The 23,448-nt window shown below is 39.9% G+C and overlaps 1 protein-coding gene across 2 annotated transcripts in view; it reads left to right on the top strand.

The window, feature by feature from the left end:
• Positions 1-23,448, top strand: part of ECPAS (Ecm29 proteasome adaptor and scaffold) — a 76,482-nt gene that overhangs the window by 24,644 nt on the left and 28,390 nt on the right. Inside the window, exons 17-30 of one of the 2 annotated variants that reach the window (XM_089488327.1) lie at positions 943-1,066; positions 4,890-4,970; positions 5,494-5,713; positions 6,649-6,741; positions 7,531-7,622; positions 8,830-8,964; positions 9,956-10,121; positions 11,976-12,148; positions 13,836-13,937; positions 16,568-16,691; positions 17,528-17,673; positions 19,055-19,109; positions 20,599-20,713; positions 21,788-21,856. In XM_089488327.1, coding sequence (XP_089344453.1) covers positions 943-1,066; positions 4,890-4,970; positions 5,494-5,713; positions 6,649-6,741; positions 7,531-7,622; positions 8,830-8,964; positions 9,956-10,121; positions 11,976-12,148; positions 13,836-13,937; positions 16,568-16,691; positions 17,528-17,673; positions 19,055-19,109; positions 20,599-20,713; positions 21,788-21,856 — 1,695 coding nt within the window. The remainder of the gene's footprint in view (positions 1-942; positions 1,067-4,889; positions 4,971-5,493; positions 5,714-6,648; positions 6,742-7,530; positions 7,623-8,829; positions 8,965-9,955; positions 10,122-11,975; positions 12,149-13,835; positions 13,938-16,567; positions 16,692-17,527; positions 17,674-19,054; positions 19,110-20,598; positions 20,714-21,787; positions 21,857-23,448) is intronic. The other variant, XM_089488335.1, reaches the window with a different exon arrangement.

The raw sequence follows: 23,448 nt of genomic DNA, 5'->3' as shown, positions 1-23,448 counted from the left end.
TGGAGAGTTTCCCAGGACTCTGGACTGAATAAGGAAGGAGCACAGGGCCTCTTGGGGTGGGGGGACTGGCTCTTCCAGGATCTGCTTTCTATCAGTCTTAAATACCAGGTGGATTATGAATAATAATAATAATAATCAAAGCCCATTGATTATAATGGGTGTGCCCTCCCATGTGCAGCTGCATGCGCGTGCCTTAGGCACACACAGCATTTTAATCCCTCTCCACCTTGCTATTGCGAAAAGCAAGACCATGATCTCTCAAGTCTGCAAATTAGAAGGGATGACTGCATCTCCCACCACTGAACCCAAATTAAGTTTTTAAAAACACAGTTTCTTGTTCACTCATAATGGCAATTAAGAAATCTGCTGAAATGAATGAAAACTCTAATTTATTATTGCTCTTGGCTCTGCTCAGACACATTCTAGCCTATACACAACACACAAAGTTACAGTTTAGCATTATATGTGAACTAGCCATTGATTCAGAGTAATACACTGATTAAAGAATTCCATGTGATTGGGTCAGGAGTATCAAATATGTATATACAGTTGGCCCTTGGTATCAACCATCCGAAGACGGCAAGACCCAGTTGTCCCCTATGGTGGCGCATGCACGTGACCACACAGCCCTTAGGGACAATGAGTCCCATTGTCTTTAATGGCGACACTGCCATATACATGCGCCACCACTGGGGACAATGGGAGCTGTTCCTAATGGCAGTGTGGCCATGTGCACATGCTGCCATTGACGTTCCATTGTGGCAGCACAATGATGGCAGCACAGCTGCATGCATGCACCACTATTGAGGTTATTTTAATTGTTTTTTAAAAATGTTTTTAAGGTGCTTTTATCTTGTGAGCTGCTTTGGGTCTCTTTTTGGGAGAAAGGCAGCATAAAAATGAAATAAATAAACAAACTGTTTTTCTCTTTTGATTTGAAAGGCGGGAGGAGGTACACGGAGAAGCACAACGTGCACTGAGAACATTTCCTAGTAAAAATGAAAAAGAAAGTGCTGGTAAACAGATGCCTTCATTTCCAGAAATGGTGCAGTATATCCAAGAGAAGGTACACAGCTCTAGGTTAATTATTACTGATTACTGTGGCAAAATCTGTATAATATCTCGACATAAGAGTCTAGTTCCACTTTCTCCCCAGTAAGAGAGTGACTGAAAGACATCTGACCCCAGTTCTAATGCTGCAGACAGGAAAGCCTGTCTCTGAAACCTGTGAAGGTGAGAGAATATTTGGCAGACAACACATAAGCCTTTCTGAGCTTTTTAAAGGAAGATATGGATGAAATGGTGAAAGATGCTGATAGATGTTTTGACATAATTCTATATTGTTGTTGTAGTATGCAATCAGTTTCTGACTTATGGCGATCCTAAGTCGAATCCATCATGGGGTTTTACTTGACAAGGATTGTTCAGAGGAGGTTTGCCATCGCCTTCCCCTGAGGCTGAGAGTTTGCAACTTGCCTAGGGTCACCCAGTGTGTTTCATGGCTAAGCTAGGAATTGTGGTCCAACTCTCAAACCACTATACAGTGTTCCAGTGCCATACACAGCTTTCAGCTTACGCTGAAGCTGCACAGTGGGAAAAACAGTGGTGCACACGCTGCGCTACATGCGCCCTATTGTTTTCAATGGGGCTCAAGCATACATGTTTTTTCACTTACGCGAGGGTGTGTGTGTCCGGAATGGACCTCTCCACGTAAGGGAAGAACCCACTGTACCACACTGTCTCCCTTATAATTTTATATAATACAGTGGACTCTCCTTATCAGCGGACTTGCCATCCATGGATTTGCGCTTCCATGGATGGTAGGCCTGTAGGGAGGGCAGAGGAGGAGGAAGGGGTGGCATGCCACAAGCTGAGAGAAAGAGGAGGGAGGGAAAGAGGAGGAGGAGGAGGAGGAGGAGGAAGGTGTGGCGGGAGGAGGAGGAAGCGGCGGCGGGGAAGAGGTGGAGGTGGTGGCGGGTAGAGGAGGAGGAGAAAGGAGGAGAAAGAGGCAGTGTAATGGATCCCCGTGGATGCTGAGGGCCCATTGTACTTGTAATAGTTAGCTGATTTCTATTTATTAATTAACTGTTAAAGTGTTATCATCCTGGGCATGTGTTTAGATTTTGGAACCAATGCAGTGCAAGTCTTGGGTTAGTATTTTGATGGGACGCTATTGGGGAACTAAAGTTAGAGGAAGTGAAGAATTCAGCTTGAAATGCTGGAGAGTGCTGCCAGTCAGAATTAACTGTGCTTGATTAGATGAACCATTGGTCTGAATAACTATGAAAAAGCTCCCTTTCTTCCTATATTCTTTCTTACATGGTCAAGGTAACTTAGAAGACCTGTGTCTGTTTTATTTTTGGGATGCTACCTCTTCTTTGATCCTACTTTCTGCTTTTTTAAAACAATCAGTTGCAATTGTCCTAAACTCCTTCCTGGTTTAGACATTACTCTTTCCCCCTATGAGTTTCCCCTTGTACATTATGACCTTCTGAGGATTCCTTGCTTCTGGTGTATTCTCTGACTGTGATGAGAGTAGATTCCACCAGTAGGAGGGACTGTTCCTCAGCTTTATAAAGTTATCTTTCCCAGGATGTCTGTGGGATTGGTCTTCCTGTTCTTTCAGCCTATCTATTTGCCTACTTGATTTCACAATAATAATTTTTATTGTTTTAAAGACGGAGTATAAGGGGAATGGATAAATTACTTAACCATGGTGTGGTTCCCGAGATGAAGAGTGCATTTGAACTGTAGAAGTAATACAGTTTGATATCACTTCTACTGCTATGGCTCCATCCTGCAGAATCCTGGAATTTGTAGTTTTGTGAGACATCAGCCTTCTTTGGCAGAGAAAGCTACAGATCTTGTAAAACTACAAATCCCAGGATTCCATAGGATGGAGATACAGTACTTAAAGTGGTGTCAGGTGGCATTATTCCTACATTATTCCTATTTGCATGCAAAGTACTTGTTCTGCAACTCTTGCAGGACTAGTGCTCTTAATTAGCTTTTCCTGCCGAAGTCTGTTTATGCTGTCCAATTTCTCTCCCATTGCTTGCCAGTTTTGCAGAGGTAGGTGTTACAGCGCTCTTGAATTGCAGCAGCTGGCATCTCCTTTTTACATTTGGTATTTCCCCTCTTGAGCTCTGCAGACTGCTGTAGTGTGTTTGTGATCCCCACCTTTTCTGTAGAGTGGATTGTTGAGTGGTATGAATGCCTTATGGGAGGAGAGGCAACTTCGTTTTTGTCTGAGGGTTGGGTTGATATTCAGGAAACCTGTGGGGAGAGGCGCATATCCAAAGTGCATGAATACAGTCTTTATCATACAATCATATACACAACATTCACACATCCATATGTGCATGAATACACATCATTGCACCATTAAAAAAAAACTCTCCCTAATCTACACAATTCTGTGTTTTGCACTCTGGGCCTGAACAGACCGGCCAAAATAAAGCTGCTTTGAGTCACTTTGGAGGTATGCTGTTTAAATGTTGCATGTGTCTTAAGAGGCCAGAAGCCACGCCAAAGCCAGTGCAGCCAAACAGCATACCTCCAGAGTGACCTGAAGCAGCTTTATTTTGGCCTGTCTATTTGGGCCCTCTCTCTCTTTCACACACACCCTTCTAATCCACCTTCTTCTCAGGTGCTCTATCTAGATTAGTGCAGTGAGGTGTGTGTGTTATTTCTCAGTTTCCCTTTCACATTGCTGAGCAAGGAAAAGCTGTTCAGACATCTACCGATCAGAGATATGCTTCCCCACTGAAAATTTATCATTTATGACTGGCTTCGAATGGGATATAAGAGCTGCTTTCTGCCCCAGAAGCAGGATGATGCCTGAGTGAAGAATTTGGCAACTTGAATGAGACTCCCCTGATGGCCTAAATTTCTCCGTGCCCGGTTTACAGAATAAAGGGCTGACCCTTGCACCTCAGCAACTTAATTATCCTTTTGCTACATCAGCACAGAACCTCATTTTTGCATGTAAAACCAAAAAAGTAAAACTAAAAATAAAATTGTTCAATTTTACTAAGATACTGCCATCAAAGATTTTTAAAAACTGTTTTATTGTGAAATGCTCTATAAGCCAGTGAACAACTCAGTGAATAGATTAAAAATATATATTTTATGATTCTTTTTTTTTTTTGGTAGGGGTGGACAGAAGAGCTGATTATAATTGAAATATTAAAATGCAGAGGGTGATGGTGGAATTTGTGGTATGCACTCTCAAGATAGGATTGCTAAGAAAAATATTGAGTGTTGGTGTCATCTTTTCTATAATATAGAGTATGATGCAATCAGAAACTGGAGGCCATGCAGCCCACTCCTTCCTACTGCTAGGAGTATAGTTGGGCCCAGATGACTTACGTAGATGCAAAAAAGGCCCTGTGCCTTGCAGAAATATCCATGCACAATCACTTTGACTTTTCCACATTTTGTCATGTTACAACCTGGAACTAGAACAGGTTTAATTTGCATTGTTACTGCTGGATATACACAAGATACTCAGTCCTGTGAAGATATACATTATTTTATTGTGGCATAAAAATTGAGTAACTGTAAGTGGGACATTTCAGAATGGCTTATAATATGGAATGACTGAGGGCTATGATTGGCTGGTTTCTTTGGAAGGCTGGGGTTGAGGCAGGGTAGTCTGACTGGGTTCTCTTCTTGGTGGCTCCATCATGCCTTTAGTTGCTGGACAGATTGATAATTATATTTCCCTTTTACTTTTTGAGCTTTAAGCTGAGAGTTGCCATAGTAATCCCAAGGAAAAGGACACAAGAGTTTTATATGATGTTGGGTGATAAATTTTAATTGCACTAGATTTACAGTAGGGCTTTTGAACAAATACCCTGACGTTTTTGTTTACTTGTTTGTCTTAGGCTTCTCATAGAATGAAAACTCCTGCTAAATACATGACTGGGACTACAGTCATGCCTTTCAACCCAGCTACCTTTGGAGAGGTATGTGTATGAGGATGTTATACTTGACCAGATCATGTCTCTGATGTAGCCACCCAAAATATATAGGTCTGAATCCTGTTACTAGTCCCAGTGAGAGTAGACCCATAGGTTAACATCCTATAGCCTTTTTGCATAGCATAGCATAGCATAGCATAAATTTACTCCTGTGTAGTTTTGCTGGATCCTGTAGTAGCACAAAATGCCTAATATGCATTGTGACTTTGGTCTCACTCACTGTGCAATAGTCAGTTAGCTTCCACCCCCAAAATAAAAAAGGAAAGACAGGGCTGTGTACTTCTAGATTGATTAGCTACACTAGTTACCAAATGTACATGATATTTGGAAAAACCCAACCACTTGCATAATTATTGTTCTGTTAGCATAGTGTCCTGTCAGGATTCTGGCCATTACTCATTTGCTGAGTAGCAGTTGAGGGAACTAAACACCTTCTGACTCATAGTGGTGATGGTTCGCAGTGTTGCATGTCCTGTTTTCTAACCTTTTCTTTTTTGTCCCTGCTTAGATAGTCCTGTATCTTCGGATGTGTCTTGCTCATAGTGCTGGTGTGGTGCCCACCTCTCAGAGTTTAGCAGATATGCAAGATCATGCCCCAGCCATTGGCCGTTATATAAGAAATCTCCTGTCTGGACATGTTATAACATCCTCAACCTCAAAGGGTGGTGAAAGCAACCCTGTGCAGATCTATATAAGTCTCCTTCAGCAGCTGCTCTCTGGTGTTGGAGGTGAGAAGTCATGAGCCATAAAAAAAAAATCTTATTTTATTACTGACTTCATAAAAGCATTGCTTGGCTGTATATTTAATGTGCTGTTTCAGAAGACGAATTCATTGACTGTTGTCAGTCATTTTGTTAGGTGTGAAGATGATCACTTCCTAAGAAAATAAGGGCTGATGTGATGCATCAGACTAAGATTCATCTTGTCCAGCACTCTGTTCCTCATTAGTCAGGCAGATGCTTCTGGGTGCTCATGAAGGCAATGACTCCAGTTACACAGCCTCTGTATCGGGAAGTTCCATTTAACTTTGATGGTCCATAGCTATTTGAAGACTCAATTTTGCACTGCCAGTCCTTTTTAAAAAGCTGCCCATGTTTCTGGTCGTCACTCATGTTACAATCAGCTTCTCTGAGTTTGTTTAAGTATTTGTATCTTGCCTTATATTCAAAGATGTCAGGACAGAAACAATAGAAAAACTTTCAAGCAATTCAAAAAATACTGTGCAATTACCTAAAAATAAGTCATGTTTACTGAGCCCAAAAAGCTTAGAGATGATCAAGCCAATTTAACCTGGTGCCAAAATAATTCTAACAAACATCAGTACCCGTTGAGCATTTAAGGACAGAGTATTAAGAATTTAATTTTGCAGTATCATTTTAAATTAGTTCAGCCACAGGATGTCTCAAAAATACCTAGATGTGTTACTGTTGTTTGATGCTAAGGAGGACTTGGAGCGCTCTGATTTCCAAAGAAAAGTTTAAATCCTCTTGTCAGGAGTCAGTTTTTTAGTTCATTTTTATTTAATTTTTTAAGATTTCTAATCTTGCAATCCCCAATGCATAAATAGTAGCTTTTTGTATTTCCATTGTTCTGCATGCATTCCATTGCCTCCAGCAGTCTAGCATTTCCCATTTCCCTCTTACATCACTTCTTCTCATCACAGCGACACCGGAAGTGGCATCACTTCCAGTATCGCGGGATTTTGGCAGCTCCGCCTCTCATTCTTCCATCTTTCCTGCTTTTGGGTTCTGTGTCGGTGAGTTCATGGTGTGGTTTGGCTTGGCTTTCCATCTTGTCATGTAGATTTTGAATTATATTCAGATTTATTCTCATTTTAAGGGAGAAAAGGAAATCCAGTTTAGTTCTGTTTTTTCCCTCCAACAATTTATATTCTTGTTAATGATCAGATTACTTATAACCATATTTTGGGCATAAGTAGTTGCTCATTTCAGTTATTAAAATAGTTTATTCCAAAGTAGTTTCTCAAAGTAAAATCAAGTTTGATCTTGAGATATACGGAGCTTGAGATAAGATATACAGAGCCTGAAATGAGAGGTAAGTAATCCAGGTTACTGCATTTGCCACTCTTTGCTTGAATTGAAGTGGGTTCTGTGTCATGAATGGCAAGATTATGGTTTAGTTTCAGTAGCTTCACTTGAGCTGTCTAGAGCCTTGAGGACTTTCAGAAATAACTGGTAAGGGCTTGTGCTATGTTATAAATATTGCCTGTGTTTTTATTCATTATCTATTACAAGTATCCCAATTTTAGAAGTCCTGTGCATGCTAGATACTGCATCAGATATTTCTGTGTTACTGTATGGAACAGCTGGGTAACTTAGGCTATATCTGCACTGCAAAAATAATCCAGTAGAAGTATGATTTATTTTTCCAGATACTTGCAGTTTGTTGGGGTCTATTAGCTTACAATTGTAAACCGCTTAGACACTGTTAGTTCAGTATGAACTGGTATAAATGAAGCTGTTTTTAAAAATAATTTGGCAATGTTGACCTTCCTACTTTTTTTTTTTTAAATAATATCATGTAGGTTTGCCAGTCATGTACTGTTTGTTGGAGGTTATTTCAGTCTATCCTGAAAAACTAGCTACAAGATTTATTGACAAAATGGATTGGATAAAGGTATGTTCAAAGAAAGAGATATGTTTTAATTTCAGGAAATTTTACTTTTCTGACTGTGAGGAAGGAGTCATATCCTCCAAGAGATAAAGAGTAGGGATTCAGCGTTATTAACAATGATTAACAGGCAGACATTATGACATGTTTGTTAAGTCTGCCTTAATGGACAAGTTTTGCTATAAATAAAGGGATGGGGTGGCTTAGTGGTTTAAACACTAATTCTGATGATCTGAAGATTGGAAGGTTGGCAGTTCAGGCCTGAGTGCTGCATGATGGGGTGAGCTCCTGTCACTAGTCCCAGCTTCTGCCAACCTGGCAGTTTGAAAACATGCAAATGCAAGTAAATAAATAGATGCCACTTCGATGGGAAGGTAACTGCATTCGGTGCAGTCATGCTGGCCACATGACTACTGGAGTAGTCCTCAGACAACGCTGGCTCTTCAGCTTAGTGACGGAGATGAGCACTGTCCCCTACAGACAGTTACGACTAGACATTCATGTCAAGGGACTACCTTTACCTTACCTTTTTTCCCCTATAAATATTATAGAGATGTCCTTTAAAGGACATTTATTAGAAACATTGGTTTTTAAACAATCATATAAATATATTTATTAGCTACCTTTCAAGTCTGGGTTTCCAATGGCCATTTGCCATAATAAAAACCAGAATTGACTATATTAATTCTTGAACCTTTAAAAGATAAAAGTAAAATAAGGGTTAAAAAAATAAAGATTATGGCAATTTCTCCTAAGAATGTTGGGTTGTTTAAAGATAAATTTTAAAGGCAAAAATAGATTGTTCTGTAGGTAGAGCAACAAAATAATTGGAATAAAAGGGTTTTCAGGACTTGAAGCTGTATTGATTAGTGTTATTGCTGCTGATTTTGAGAAATTATTTTTTTAATTGTAATCCTTAAAAACCTTCATTCAGCATGGCCAGTAGCCATGTTGGCTGAGGATTCTGGGAGTTGGGGTCCATAAAGGTAATTCCTCTATGTTCTGCATATGTCTTGATTTAACTAGTCAGCTGAAGTAGTGATGATGCAGGCTGTCCTCTACTGCATTTTTCCTATCTTATCGTTTGAATTTTGAGGTGCATGCTACTCACCTGCTCCCTAAGTTGGACTACAGGACTAGCCTTATGATTTTAAAATTGCTAGTAAAACATGATGCATCTTTAACAGCTTTTACTCCCTTTTAACCTTTTCAGAGCCTTATGAATACTAACAAAGAAGAAATGAGGGAGCTGGCTGCTCTATTTTATTCAGTAGTGTTGTCAACAGTTTCAGAAAATGAATTTAAAACATCTGTTCAGCATCTGATAAAAACAGCAAAGGACAATCATGTAAGAGAGTTGACATTTTCTGATTTTAAAGAAGTTTTCTTTAATGCCTGTGAAAACATAGAAATGCTAGTGTATGATCCTTCCATTTTTTTCTGATCTAAAGAAAATTGAACTAATTGGATAGAATTAATTTATAATTAAATAGCATAAGCAATTGGAAAAAATATAAATTTGGAAAGAAGAGCCGGAGTTATGACCAGAAAAATGAGATACCAGGACATCTTGGAAATAATTATATATTTTAAATGCTTTTAAAATGCATTTAGATGTGTGCACACTTCTAGATTTAGAGTGGAGAATATTTTGACAAGTTATTCTATTTAAAAAAATTTTTTTTGACGAAGGTTGTATATCAAACAGAAAACATTTTTTGGAGCTCTAGACTACATATGCAAAGATGTATTCTTGTACATCATTCAGAATACATGTATAGTGCAATATTGCACATTTCACCTCTGAAGTAAGTTTCATTGGACTCAGCATGGTTTATACTCTGAAGTATAGGAACTATAGAATTGCATTCTTGGGCCTCCATTATCAATGAACAAATTATTTGTTCTGCTAACCTAAACCTAAACCTAAAATTAGGTTTCAGACTGGGCCTGTCATCTGATTTTGGAAAAAAACTCAAACCTAGACCTCAGACCTAGAGGACATTTTGTCATGTTTGGAAGCTGGAGTTTGGCCTTTTGTAGGCCCAAGATAAGCCATTTTTGCCTAAAAGGATCTGGAAGTGAAGCAAATATGACCTCTTGGGGGCTCTGGGGGATATTTGAGGATAAATTTCTTTTTTCAGGAGGTTGTAGCCTTTGAGGTCCTGTGGGGGGGGGGTTTCAGTGTGGCCCCCTAAATGCCAACAGTTCCCCAATCTTGCTTAAATGTTGCAACTCTATTTTAAATGTCTATAAAGCTACTGGTACCATTCTAAATGTAGGTGATTATCATGTTTCAAATTGCATCTCTTTTTGGGATTGTTGTTCTTTATCTACAGAATTTAGAAATGCAGCATGGATCCTTGTTGGCTCTAGGATTCACTGTAGGACGGTATTTGTCAAAGAGAAAAACGAGGATGGTAGAATTTCATGACCTAGAAGACCCAAATACTATTATTGTCCCAGAACAAGACCAGCTGATAAAGTCGACAACAGAAACTATAGGTCAGTCAGCATCTTGACCCAGTTGGTTTAATGACTAGATCTGAAAAACAAAACCTCTCTCTTAACCATTGTAGCATCTTTAGGATAATGTTAGGAAAGTTTCTGCTCAGGAGACTTTGCCAAAGAGCCCTCATAAAATAACAATGGCCTGAGACCCTATGGCATTGTATTTTGTTGCTTGATATTTTGCTACTTTAACTCATGAGAAATTATGGGCAGGATCAAACAATGGATTGAATAGTAGATATCCTCTTTCTGCTTCAGCCTTTCATGCATAAAAAAATTAAATTCTTTGAAAGGGTCAAAAAAGGCTTCAGTAGGGATGGCAAGGGAAGGGAGTGTTCTGTGTCAGCATTTGGTTGGATTTAGACCAGGTCTTCCAGCTCCTTGTAGAGTTGTGCTGGATTTCTCTAGTTGCAGCTATCTGTATATTAGTGTTTTCTAACTGGACACAAGAGTAGAATCTTACAGCTGATCTGTGACAAATATGGCCAAATAATTGATGGCTATCTTAAATGGTTCCTGGAAGCTACCAAATTGTAATTAAAGGTCAGCCACAGTGTTCTTACGTTGTTTCACTAACAAGTATGAAAAATTCCCATTGTGACACCTTTTTGAGATTTGGTTTGTAATGGCTTGGCTCTGCCCAACCACAGTCCTCCATACCTGTGAAGCCTTTCCTTTTAGATGGCACCAGCTTTATTACATAGTCTATTAACTTGTGTAGCAGTTAGTTGGTACTACTCAATATGCTATCCCTGACCCACTCTGGACTACTGTCTGAAGAACAATAGTGGTGAACAATAGAAAATTTGGCCATCTACGAGCTAATGTTTTAGCTAAAGCGGAGGTCCCATAAACATAAAAGTAATATCTGTCTTACCTTTGATACTACTCTGTATAATGTTGTTAGTCATACAGATTGAGTCTCCCTTATTTGAAATGCCTGGGACCAGAGATGTTTTGGATTTTGGAATACCTGTATTTGCATATATATACATAATGAGATATCTTAGAGATGAGACCCAAATCTAAACACAAATTCATTTATGCTTCATATACCTTACACACAGCATGATGCTAGTTTTATACAATCGTTTTTAACTAGTTTTTGTGCATGAGACTAAGGCCTGTTACAGACTGCCAAAATAAAGCTGCTTCGGGTCTCTTTGGAGGTATGCTATTTAAATGATGCATGGGTCCTAAGAGTCCGGAGGTCGCGCCAAAGCCACGCTCCATTCCTAAGCACTGGAGTGCAGCTTTGGTGCAGCTATCAGATTCTTAGGATGCACTCATCATTTAAACAGCATTCCTCCAAAGAGACCCGAAGCAGATTTATTTTGGCAGTCTGTAACAGGCCTAAGTTTGTGTACACTGAACCATCATAAAGCAAAGGCATCACTATCCTAGCCACTCATGAAAAAAGTTTTGGTTTTTGGAAAATTTTGGGTTCCAGAATTCTGGATAAGGGAAATTCTAGCTGTAATACCTCATATAAAAGAGGAGTCTTTTAACATCTTTGGTGTTCCTTAAATTTTGAATCTGTTTGGATCCTGCCTAAACTTTCTACTTTCATCTGCTGATCCAGAGGAGGAATCCAACTGGAATGGAGGCGGTCTTTAAGGATTTCCTCCCCCCCCTCTTTGCTTTGCTTCTTTGCTACCTCCCATCTGCTCCACAATGCTGAAAAACCTTCAGAAACAGTGGAGATATATAGAACGCTCTTGAAACTGACAGATGGGAGAAGGTGGAGAGGAAGTCAAATCAAGATCTTCTAGCTTGGTAGAATAAAAGCTCAAGACAGTGGGCTTTTAAAAAGAGGAATATAGAAATAAATCCATTTGTTTTTACCAGGTTCTTTTTTGGATAGTACCTCACCACTTTTGGCAGTAGCTGCATGTACAGCACTGGGGGAAATTGGCAGGAATGCCCCTTTGCCCATCCCCAGTGAAGGGACTGGATTTACAAAGCTTCATCTTGTCGAAAGCTTACTAGCCAGAATTCCATCTGGCAAGGAAACCAATAAGGTAATGTTTTACACTGATATTATGTTTCATGATTTCTTTGATTGTGTCTTTGGTTCATGCATACAAGGCATTTAAACATTGTCTCTTTATGGCTAAAAGTGGGAAGCAGATTGTCAAGAAAAGAAAGAAAGAAATGATATTATTTTGATTCTTAATTGGGGTAAATCAATTGAGCACATACTAGTGACTTGCCTATAGGGTAGGGAAAACTTTTAGGCACGTGGTTCTCATGCTTCTACTGGTACGTGTTACATTGCATAGGGACCTGCACATGTAGGACTCACTGTACATTTTTTAAATTTTAAATTTTTTTTTACTTAAACCTTTTTGCATTTTTATTGAATTGTTTTAACATATATACAAACAGTGTTACACATAACCATTCCTCTCTCCCCCCTCCCCCATGGCTTATTAGAGGTTAGAATCAATACACTGTTTACGATTAGAAACCTACATTCAGTATGTGGTATATGGATTTAAGTTCATTATTTACTTCATTGCACTTCATATTCCTTTTGACTTTGTCAAGGAGAATTTCCCAACCCAACTTCCAAGCTTCTTCCCACCTTTCTCCAGTATATTTTAATCTTCTATCTCTAAAAATATTGAAAAGCAAGTTATCTGCCAAATACTTACCTAGTTTGTTCAAGTTCCAGTTTTTACTTTCTTTCCATCCTAATACTATCACAGCTTCTGTTGAGATCTCCTTGAGGCAGTTCACGGATTGGATTTTAAATTAATATCATCATCATCATCATCATCATCATCATAGAAAAATATATATAATATCTTCCACTCTGCATTCAGATTTTACTTTTCTCCATGAATCTTGTTCAACCATCATAGTCCTTAACCCTAGTTACAGTTTGCATTGCAACCTGGTCAGGGTGGGGTAGGGATTTGTCTTTTTTTATTTTATTCCATGAAGTTGCACGTACAGTGAAGGTTTTATAGGAATAATTTTATACAGCCTTCAAAAGGCTGATCTCTGTACATTCAGTAAAACGAGTAACAAGCTCAGTCTGCCAGCTATTAGTCTAAGATATATTGTTGTGTGCCTTCACGTTTTTTGTGATTTATCGTGACCCTAAGGTGAATCTATTATGGGGTGTTCTTGCCGAGATTCATCCCTCATAATCCCTACACTATGCTGGCTCTCTGTAAGATATGTACCCTACTTACTTAATCTTAGAGAACTATGCTAATTCTGGTTATAACACAAGTTGCAAATGCTCTTACATTGTGTGACTCCTAGTGTGGATATGTGTTGTTTTGTGTTAGGCTTGGTACAGATATAATGTTCCTGATCTCCTAAATATAGATTGCACATGAAAGCTTTTCTTTTTCCAAATTAATCATGATGTAGAGTTGTTTTTGCTCTGAGATGTTAGCATTAACTATAGTAGCTTTTAAGGGGGATTGCTAGCAATTTTGAGTTTATCACATTTAGGATTGACATTAATCCCTATACCATGCTGCACCATATCTGTTTCAGAAAAAGAGGAAGGAACATTCTATTAATGGGACAGAGAATGAAAGCATTATGTGATCAGAAGACTTTAGGCAGAATTTATTTTTATTTTTTATTTTGCAGCTAATACTATAAACTTGATCAGGTTCTGAGATTTGATGATGGTTCCCTCCCTAAACATGGCAGACATTTGAAACAAATCCCCTCTTCTTTCAGATGAAAGAAAGAGCTATACAAACACTAGGCTACTTTCCAGTGGGGGATGGTGACTTTCCCCACCAGAAGCTACTCTTACAAGGACTAATGGATTCTGTTGAGGTAATGCTCTAATATTACTCTTTAAACATTGTGTTGCTTAAAACAAGTGTTTGTTAACTCAAGCCCACTTACTAAGTGAAAAATGCATATTCACTTTTGTCCCAGTGTTTAGAAAATTTGACATTGCCTTCATACAGTGCACCCGCATTATATGCGAGCGTGCCTTATGCGGCTTCCAATATGCGCTGGAAGCTGCGCCAGAAAAAAAACTGGCACATCTCGGAAGAAGTAATGGGGTGTGCTGCGGGAATGAGCCCCATTACTTCCAATGGGGCTCAAGCATACGTGTTTTTTCCATTACGTGGGGGGAGGGTCCAGAACGGATTCCCGCATTAGGTAAGGGTGCACTGTATTTGTATAAAGTGACCATAATTTTTTTGGAGTAGTATGATTTTCAGTTTACTTTGTGTAGTGCCATCCATTGAATGTTGATTTGAAAGCTAGTCCTGCTGTGTTCATTGGGTCTTCTTCCCAATCAGATGTATGTTAGCAATACAGCCTTTGGTTGCAGAGAAAATCAGTACTTATCTCTGCATTTCCCATTTCACTTTCCTTAACAATGTTTTGCTTTTTCCAGGTTGGGTTGTTTGATGATTGGTCCATTCTATTATATATTTGTGTGTGTGTGTATTTAACATGAACGTGTTTCCTGTTTCTTTGCTTTCTGTTAACCTTGATATGGTAATCAGAATTATCCACTTTCTTGGCTTATCCACTTATTATCCACTACAGTCGAGATTTATCCCTGAAAATGCTGGGGAACTGTCATGTGTGAGTTTGAATGTGAGAACCATCTATATTTAAAAATAATATTGTCAGGGATGACATAAGAGGGATGATTGCTTATGTCAGTGTTTGGTAGAGGACTGAGGACTATGGATTTCATCCCTTCATTGCTTTTCCTTTCTGATGTAAATAAGAATTGTAGTGGATGGTTTCTTACATTGCTCCAGTTTCTTACATTGCTCCATTAAAGCTAATTGGGGTTTTAATGGTTAAGAATCCTAGACAGTCTTAACTGTGGTTAATCTTACTACTTACGATGCTTAACTGTAATGAATGCTGACAAACATAAGTAATAATAATAATACTAATAATGATTTATTTATAGCCCGTCCAATCACAAAGAATACAGATAATACAGTACAATAAAATACAATAAAATAAGATAAAAGAGAGTGACATAAGTCACAGAATTCACAGCTAGACCTGATAGAATTGGGCCTGTCTTTTTCACTCCCTCCCAGGTCTGATGATGACAGTAGGTACGGAGGGAGGGTTCTTCTTGGGGCAAGAATTTTATTTTAATTAATTTTAATTTAATTCTTCTCTTTAATTTAAGAGAAGAATTGGTGGACAGAGTGACGTAAACAGGGAGAGGAACTAGGTAGGAAAGGCCTGCGGAAGAGATCTGCCTTAAGAGCCTTCTTAAAGGCTGTAAGAGTAGAAATGTTGCTTATCTCCTTTGGCAGGTCATTCCATAGCTTTGGAGCAGTGGTGGAGAAGGCCCTCTGGGTAACTAAGGTTAGTCTAGTTATACCAAGAAAGAGGTGTATATGAAAGGATGGAACACTGTGCCACTCTGTTCCTGGTTTCTTAATTGTATTTAAGTTGTTGATGTTTTATTTGTTCATGTTGTATTTTCACCAGTCCACTGAAGATGACAGAATTACACTTTGGTTTTGAGTGAGTTCAGTGATTTGAGCAGCTTTTCTGTAGGCAACCTTGTTCCTAATTATCTGCTTGAAGTTGCATTAAGGGGGGAGCAAGCTGTTAAGACAGAGTGGACTTATGCCTTATCAGGCAGCTTGCTGGGTTTCTGAGCTGGCCAGAACACGACTAGGGAACCTTATGTTTTTGGCCAACAGCTCCTGGAATTCCCTCTAGCATGGACAGAGGCCATGTTGGCTGGAGAATTTGGGGAGCTGGAGTCCAAAAAAGTAGGTTTTCCAAATTCTGGAAAGAAGAGGGTCTTTCTTATTTTTCACACCCAATATAGACATCAAGCAGGTTGGTGGAGGTAATATGAATGGCGGTGTCCCTTTCCAGCAGCCTGTTGCACCTTTCTGCTGACATGTAGGAGGAGATAAAGCATTCTGAAATTATAAAGGCAAATCTCTTTGAGGGGGGAATACCTTCTTTTCATCTCCCTTGAGGTCCATTTTCATGACTCTTGACTGAGGTAAGAAATAGCATCCAGGCTTGTCTTCTCCTATAGTTCAGTCATTTCTTATGGGCAGCTGTGGGCCTTTCCCTGAAGTTCGGTGCTTTGTACTTAACCAGCTGAGGAATTTCCTCCTTTTTACAGCTGATTGCTGCTTTCAGAAGACCTTACCCTTTACTTTGCCAGCGAATTTGTCTGTGTTTTGAGTTTGTTAAAAATGGATCAACCCTCTCCTAACAGCATAATGCTTGGCAAATCTAGCTATGTGGAAAACTATGGCTATAAGACATGTTTCAAAAAGAATATGGGAACATGTTAATGTGTTGTTGTGGTGGAGAGGAAGTGAGCCTTTTCTTTTCTTTTTGCTCTTTTTAATAACAAGAATCAATTTCTTGCCTACAGAGAGTTGTTTGGTATGCAAGTGATCAAGTTTAAAGGTGGTGCTTTCTGATGGTGTCTTCCACAGGCAAAGCAAATTGAGCTACAGTTCACAGTTGGTGAAGCAATTACTAGCGCTGCTGTAGGAACCAGCTCTGTAGCTGCCCGTGATGCATGGATGGTAGCTGAAGAAGAATATACCCCTCCAGTTGGTAGGTGAACATGGGGAACATAAAACAATGTGAATGTGAATTCAGTACTTTTCCTGAGCTGAGTGCTAGAAGTCTATTTGTGGGAACTAGTTACTTTTCTTTTCCTATCTCTCCTCTCCTATGTCACCTAAACACTTGATTCACATTGCAGTTGAATATACAGCTGGCCCTCCTAACTCGCGGATCTGAGATCCGCAACCTTGAATATCCGCAGAGGGGTTACCTACTATTTTCAATAGTGCACACACACAGGGCTGCGTCCCATTCAAGCCTATGGGGCTTGAATATTCACGGGCCTCTGTTTCATTGGGAGAGTGGGGGATCTGAAACGGATCCCCGCGAAAACGGAGAGCCACCTGTATTCAGATTTCTACATATGTGTTAAAACTGTGCCTGCACATTAAACTAGAAACAAGCTTGTAACCTACACACAGCTTTAAATGTGGGAATAGTAAGTGGATCAGCTTTGCCACAACAAAATCCTTGTTCAGCTGAGCTGTAGATTTTGGACACATCTAGCAATCTAGTTGTGCTGCACTTGAGTTTGCTAGGCAGGTATGTAGAGGTATCTGTTTATGCAGACCCAAGGTACAAGTAAATATGAACCCCCTGTTCTTCAAAGAGATTCAGATGTCAAAAGTTAATGCATAACAGCCCTGATTTTGACTATAATCATCAAAAAGTGTTACAGTTTTGCATAAATCCAAGCACACACAGACACCCGAACTTGGTCAAATTCCAGTAAGGGGTCGGATGCTGAACATTTAACATGAGCAATAAATAGTAACCAAACACTCAATTTTTCTTCCTCTGTCTGCATTTTAAAATTGTAATAGATGTGAAAGTTAATGATGTGGTTCCCTGGGTTCTGGATGCCATTTTGAATAAGCACATTGTCAGCCCAAACCCTCACATAAGACAAGCATCCTGTATCTGGCTTTTATCACTGGTGAAGAGGCTGAGCACCCACAAAGAGATTAAGGTAAAAAATATGATGAATCTCTTGTTAACCTTTTGTTTCCTTAGCATGCTTTCTTCATTGTCTTTTGCCTCAGTTTCTGTATTCTGGATTCCTACTTTTTTCCTCCTCTGGCAGAAAATACAGTAAAGTTTCTTACTGGGCAAAAGGGGATATTTTATTTATGTTTTTACATAAATCATTATTTATTGCCTCACAGCCTACTAAGCCTACTAAGGGGATATAGAACAGATAAAAACAAAACTAAAATAATTTCTTTAAAAATAGTTTTGAATGCCTCACACAGCTAGAGCAGCCATCCAGGACCAAAGAGCAGGTGTCTTAGTTGTACAACAGAAGCAGAAGAGGGATGGAACTAGCCTGATTTCCCTTAACAGGGACTTCCATGGTCTGGATTCTGCCACACAGAAATCCTTGCCCATGTGTTCTAACTAGCCTAGCCTTTTGGCATGGTAGCACAGTAAAGTTAAAAGACAGGAGACTGTCAAGGACAGAGGCATGGGTGGCTTGGATTCCAAGGCGGGCTGCCGGGGCCAGGACCATGGGTGGTGAATTTAGAGAATCTAGTGGGCCAGAGTTAGGAGATAAAGTCAGGAAACAGACCAAGGTCTCCACACAGCAAGGCTAGCAAGACAAGGCAGAATGCCACCTTAGCAGCTACAAGCACAGAAGACTGCTGCTTTGGCAAGGGTTGAGAGGCTAATGCAGCCTTTAAATGGCAGTACCTGTAGGTGCCCTGTATGAATAGAGAGGGCTGTGCCTGTTGGCTTAGCCCTGATTCTTCCAGGACTCTGGCAGCTCAGACCTGGTCCTGTAAAGGCTTTGGCAGCAGGACTCATTCTGCAATGACTTACGTGGGTGGACAAAGGCGCCCTTGGCATTTATGGGTAATATTCTCATTGGGCCTGGATAGGTATTGCAGGTTGAATTTCCCTAATCTGAAATTCGTAGGACCCAAAAGTATTTTGGGTTTCAGATTTTTTTGGATTTTGGAATGTTTGTATGTATATAATGAGCTATTTTGGAGATGGGACCCAAGTCTAAAGTGTCACTATCTCGGCCTCCCATGTAGACAATTTTGGGTTTTGGATTATTTTGGATTTTAGAATTCTATATAAAGGAGACTCAACTTGTATTTTCTCAGAAGGCTACACAGAAAAATAGTGAAATACTTTCTCCCTTCTTACTATGTGTACAAAGAAGATATCTGTAAAAACAGGTTGTAGTGCCTTCATAGGTGTCATGGCCTTGCAATCTGCTTTTTTCTGTTAATCTGGAAATTGGATTGTTTGGGTTTTTGTTTGCTTTTTTGGGAAACAGTTGTTTTCAAATGTTACAGTAAAATCAATTTAAAAGCTAAGTCATCTTCTTTTTCCTCCCTTAGTCTCATCTCAAAGAAATTCAAACTGCATTTGTCTCAATTCTGTCTGAAAGTGATGGTAAGTAGGAATGTTTATAGAAAAGTTTGCCTCTTGATTAGAAACATGTACCTCTTTATCTGAAAAGATGTCATTACTAAGCCCTGGGGAAGGAGTGCCTCTTAGTGCACTCCTTAGTAGATCAAATTAGTAGATCACGTTAGTAGATCAAATGCTATCAGTGACCTTATTTAAACCCTAATTTGAAATTACTCTTAAATCTGCAAAGTTTGGGTTTTTTCCTTATTGCAAAAAAATGAACACAGCTAATCCTCTTAATGTTGGGGCGAAACAGATGGGCAGGAAAAAGTGGCTTGAAGCTGCCTTTTCTGAAGCCACATTGAAACCCCACCAACAGCTGGAGTGCTCATTTCATGACCACATGATATGGCTTCAAGCGAGGAAGAAACAAAAAAAGCTGCTTCTTTTTGAAACGGCTTTTCTCTGCATAAGGCGCCTAGAGAGCACTTTCCTACTGGCTTCAAGGCTTGTGTCATCTAAACACCACACCTTCAAGTCAGCCTGAAAGCACTTCTTTTTGCCTGTCTGTTTAACCCCTCAAAAACCTTTCTATCTTTAACCAGCCCTTCGGTGGGTCCCTTTTATGAGTTTCAGGTCTATCTAATAAAGAGATCTCTGTAATTTGAAAGCTTGAGTAGCTCTTTGATTGAGAGGAATTGGTCCAGTAGCATCTTTCTCCTTATCTAGATTATTTTTTATTTGTTTGTTGGCTTGTTTATTTAGAGGAACATAAAACTTCAGCTTTTGATGGGATCTATGGCTGAGTCTCAGGCTTTGTGTAAGCTTTTTATGTTTCCCCAGAGGTTAGGGGCAGGGGTACAGTTGGCTCGCCCCAACCATGGGCTTGTTGTCTGTGGATTGGAACATCCATGGCTGGCCCCATCCCATTCTCCTGAATGGTGGTGCATATACATGGCTGTGCAGATTGCGCCATCATTAAAAACAACAGGAGTTGAGATCCTATGGCTTTGGGCATCCGTGTGGGTTGAGGTCCAGAACAGAATTCCCACAGATACGAAGGGCTGACTGTATTTTTGGACTATAGCTGCCAGAATTCCCTATGCTTGTTGAGGAATTCTGGGAGCTATAATCCAAAACAGTAACTTTTTAAAGCTTTGATTTCCCTCTTAAGATCAGCAGAGGAGATTCTTTTTCACAAAGCTCATCTGCATATAACAAGCTCTTTGGCTTTTCATATTGTTGCAGTACATTTTTCCCCATTTCACAAAAGAGCGGTTAGTCGTGTCATGTTATATAGTGGAAATGCAAATGTAGGTGAGGGATGGGATGCTCTGGTATTGTTTGTATCTTTGATCTTGTTTTTAAAGGTTCTATGGTTTTTAATGTGTGTTGAGCATATTTTGTTGTAGCTTTAGTACTTTCTTGCAGATCTGATTTTTTTAGTAATTAGCAAATTATAAATTCAATAAATAATAAAAGTTATGTTAGGATTCCATCTTAATATTAATTTGATTTGTTTTACTTATAGAACTCAGTCAAGATGTTGCTTCTAAAGGCCTTGGTTTGGTGTATGAGCTTGGGAATGAACATGATCAACAGGAACTTGTTACAACTCTGGTTGAAACTCTTATGACTGGAAAAAGGTATTCAATACATATATTAGCAAGTGTGGCATTGGAGTGTAACTCTGGAGACCAAGATTTGAATCTCCACTCGGCCATGGACACCCCCTGGGTAACTGTGGGGAAGTCACATTCTCTCAGCCTCTAAGGAAGGCAAAGGCAAATCCCCTCTGAACAAATATTGCCAAGAAAACGCCATGATAGGATTTCCTTAGGGTCTCCTTAAGTTGGAAATGACTTGAAAGCATACAAGAATAAATTAGGCAAAAGTAAGAGCTTTCAAAATAATTTTTAAAGACAAAGATTGGATAATGATATTTTTGGAAGGGAAGTCTGTCCAGTTTTACAGGTTCCAAGGCTTGTTGTTCAAAGGGGAAGTAATCTAAGAATATAGAGTGTCATACATTTCATCTAAACTCTGTAGGTATATTTACTGTTGTCTCTCTGCCTTATGCTTGTGACATGCTGTATAATTTCAGTTCAGGATGTTTTTCTGTGATGTAACTTATTGATTTGGGCAGCCTAGTCTTAAAACATATGTGGGTGTGAAAAATCTGCCATGAGAAAAGGGCAGGGAGAGGTAACCTGCTGGCCAGCATGGCCATTATGCAAGCTGTATAATCAAACGGCACTTGATTGCCTATACCTAGCATAGGAAATAGGACAGATTCATTTATTGAAGACTCCTTCAAGTCTTACAGTAGTTGGTTTTATGAATGGACCTAGTTATTTGTACAAGCTGATGTCCTTCATGCTTGCATAGATTCAGCCAAAACCATACCTTTCTAAAAGAGCTGAAGTACTTCTAGTTGTGTTAATTTGATCAGGATCCAAAGTGTACAAGCCTTTGAAACAAATTCTTTATCCCATTATAATTTTTAACCCAGAATTTGTCAGGGATGCCTCTTAAATCTGAAGTGAGATGGACACTTTCAGGAACACTTGAGCAGGATCTATTATTCATTGTATATTTTTACTTTCACAAAATGTCTGCAACAATAGGGCTGATGGGTATCATTTTCTGATATGAAGACTTTATATTACATAGTCAGTGTCTTTCAGGTTTTGTCTATATAAAGCACACTTTCTTTCCAGAGTCAAGCATGAGGTTTCTGGAGAAACAGTAATGTTCCAGGGGTCAGGTCTTGGCAAGACTCCAGATGGGTAAGTCACCAAACACAATGTTTAAAACTAACTAGCAACATCCTCCTCTTTAGGTGTTTTCCCCCTAGAACAGCACTGAGGTATTTCTAGCTTGTCAGATCCTATACCCCTCACTGCTCTCCACCCCAGCTGGCCTACCAAGGTGTCAGGTGAAGTCTACCTCTTCTCAAAGCCCATGAGAAAGATAAGAGGCAAAGAGATGCCTCTTTTGTATGCATTATTATCCAAAGCAAATTGCAGTTGTCTGCCATTTTTCAACTGAGGCTTCTGAAAACTGTTGGAATAAATAGTAGGTCTGTTATTAGTGTGCCTTTAAAGCAGTGGTCCCCAAACATTTTTCAGCTACTGCCCCCTTTCCTCCCCTACTGTTTTACTGCAAATTCAAAGCAACACATTTAAGCAGATGCTTCCTTTTCACCCAGTGACCCTGGGAGCAGCAACTGAGCATCTGCATGACCACTCACTGAAAAGCCTCTTTACTATGCTGGCCTTGTAGCAAAGCCGACCCAAGCAAGAGGCTTCTTGGTTGCTTCTCATGCAGAAGCTCAGTCGCACCCTTTGCACCTGCTCATTCAGGGAGCAGCAACCGAGCAACTGGCTGACCAGCAACTGAGAATCCTCTTGTCCATGCTGCCCTTCTAGCAAAGGCCAGTGTGGGCAAGAGGCCTCTTGGTCACTGCTCAGCCAACTGCTTGGTTGCTGTTCCTAAGATGACTGGGTACAAAGGGAGAAGTTTCTCCCTGTGTGAAAAGATTGTCAATCCTTCGTTAGGGCAGAGAGGGATATAGCTGGTGCTTCTGTAGGGGTTTACGGAGGCCACATACTCTGGACTGGAGACTGGCATGGATGGGAAAAGGGAGAGATTTTAACTAAAGGAGCCACTCCAAGGTGAAGGACTCTTTCCAAGAATTGACCCCAGATACTCCTCCTCCTTTGCCAGAGACATGTCTTCTCCACACAGCTTCAAATGTTTCCCACATACACCAACATTGTTTACTTCTGCTACCTCTTCTCTTAGCCTGTCTGACGAAAGAAAGCAGGAGCAGCAATTCAGCTCCAACCTGCCAGCCAAGTCCAAGCAAGCTCACAAAGCTTAAGCAGGATCCCAAATTTGAAAGCTTCTTTTTTTCCACTGTTTCTCTCATGCCACCATATGCTCTAACTCCTTGCTCCAAGTCAATCAGTCTTTCCAAATGGTGCCACTCTGGGCCACAGAAGCAATGCCCTGTGGCTGGCTTTGCAAGTTTCCCAACTGCCACTGTCACTGAAAGCAAAAGATATGTGGTTAAGGGAGTAAGCTCATGCTGGAATATGAGGGAGACACTACCACATGAAGTGATCCGTGAAGCTGTGCAGTGGTTTTAAGGGAATCTGAAAAGAGGTTTTATGCAACTCTCATCCCCACTATGTTCCTCAAAGCCACTGGTTCACCTTTTTTTTCTTGTGCACCAATGCTTTGAATAAAGACCCCACCCCCTCTCACCGCCCCCCTGGCTGCCCCTTTCCCCCATACAGTCCCCCTGGATTTTTCCACTGCCCCCTGGTTTCACAGTTAACATTCGGTAGAACACTTAGATAAAGATAAATTTAGA

The sequence above is a fragment of the Sceloporus occidentalis genome, unplaced genomic scaffold (assembly GCF_023333645.1).
Source record: "Sceloporus occidentalis isolate IW3139 unplaced genomic scaffold, rSceOcc1.0.p SCAF_1, whole genome shotgun sequence".
Taxonomy (NCBI): Eukaryota; Metazoa; Chordata; class Lepidosauria; order Squamata; family Phrynosomatidae; genus Sceloporus; species Sceloporus occidentalis.
Note: the sequence above shows the minus strand (reverse complement) of the source record. Positions and strands in the feature narration are given on the sequence as shown.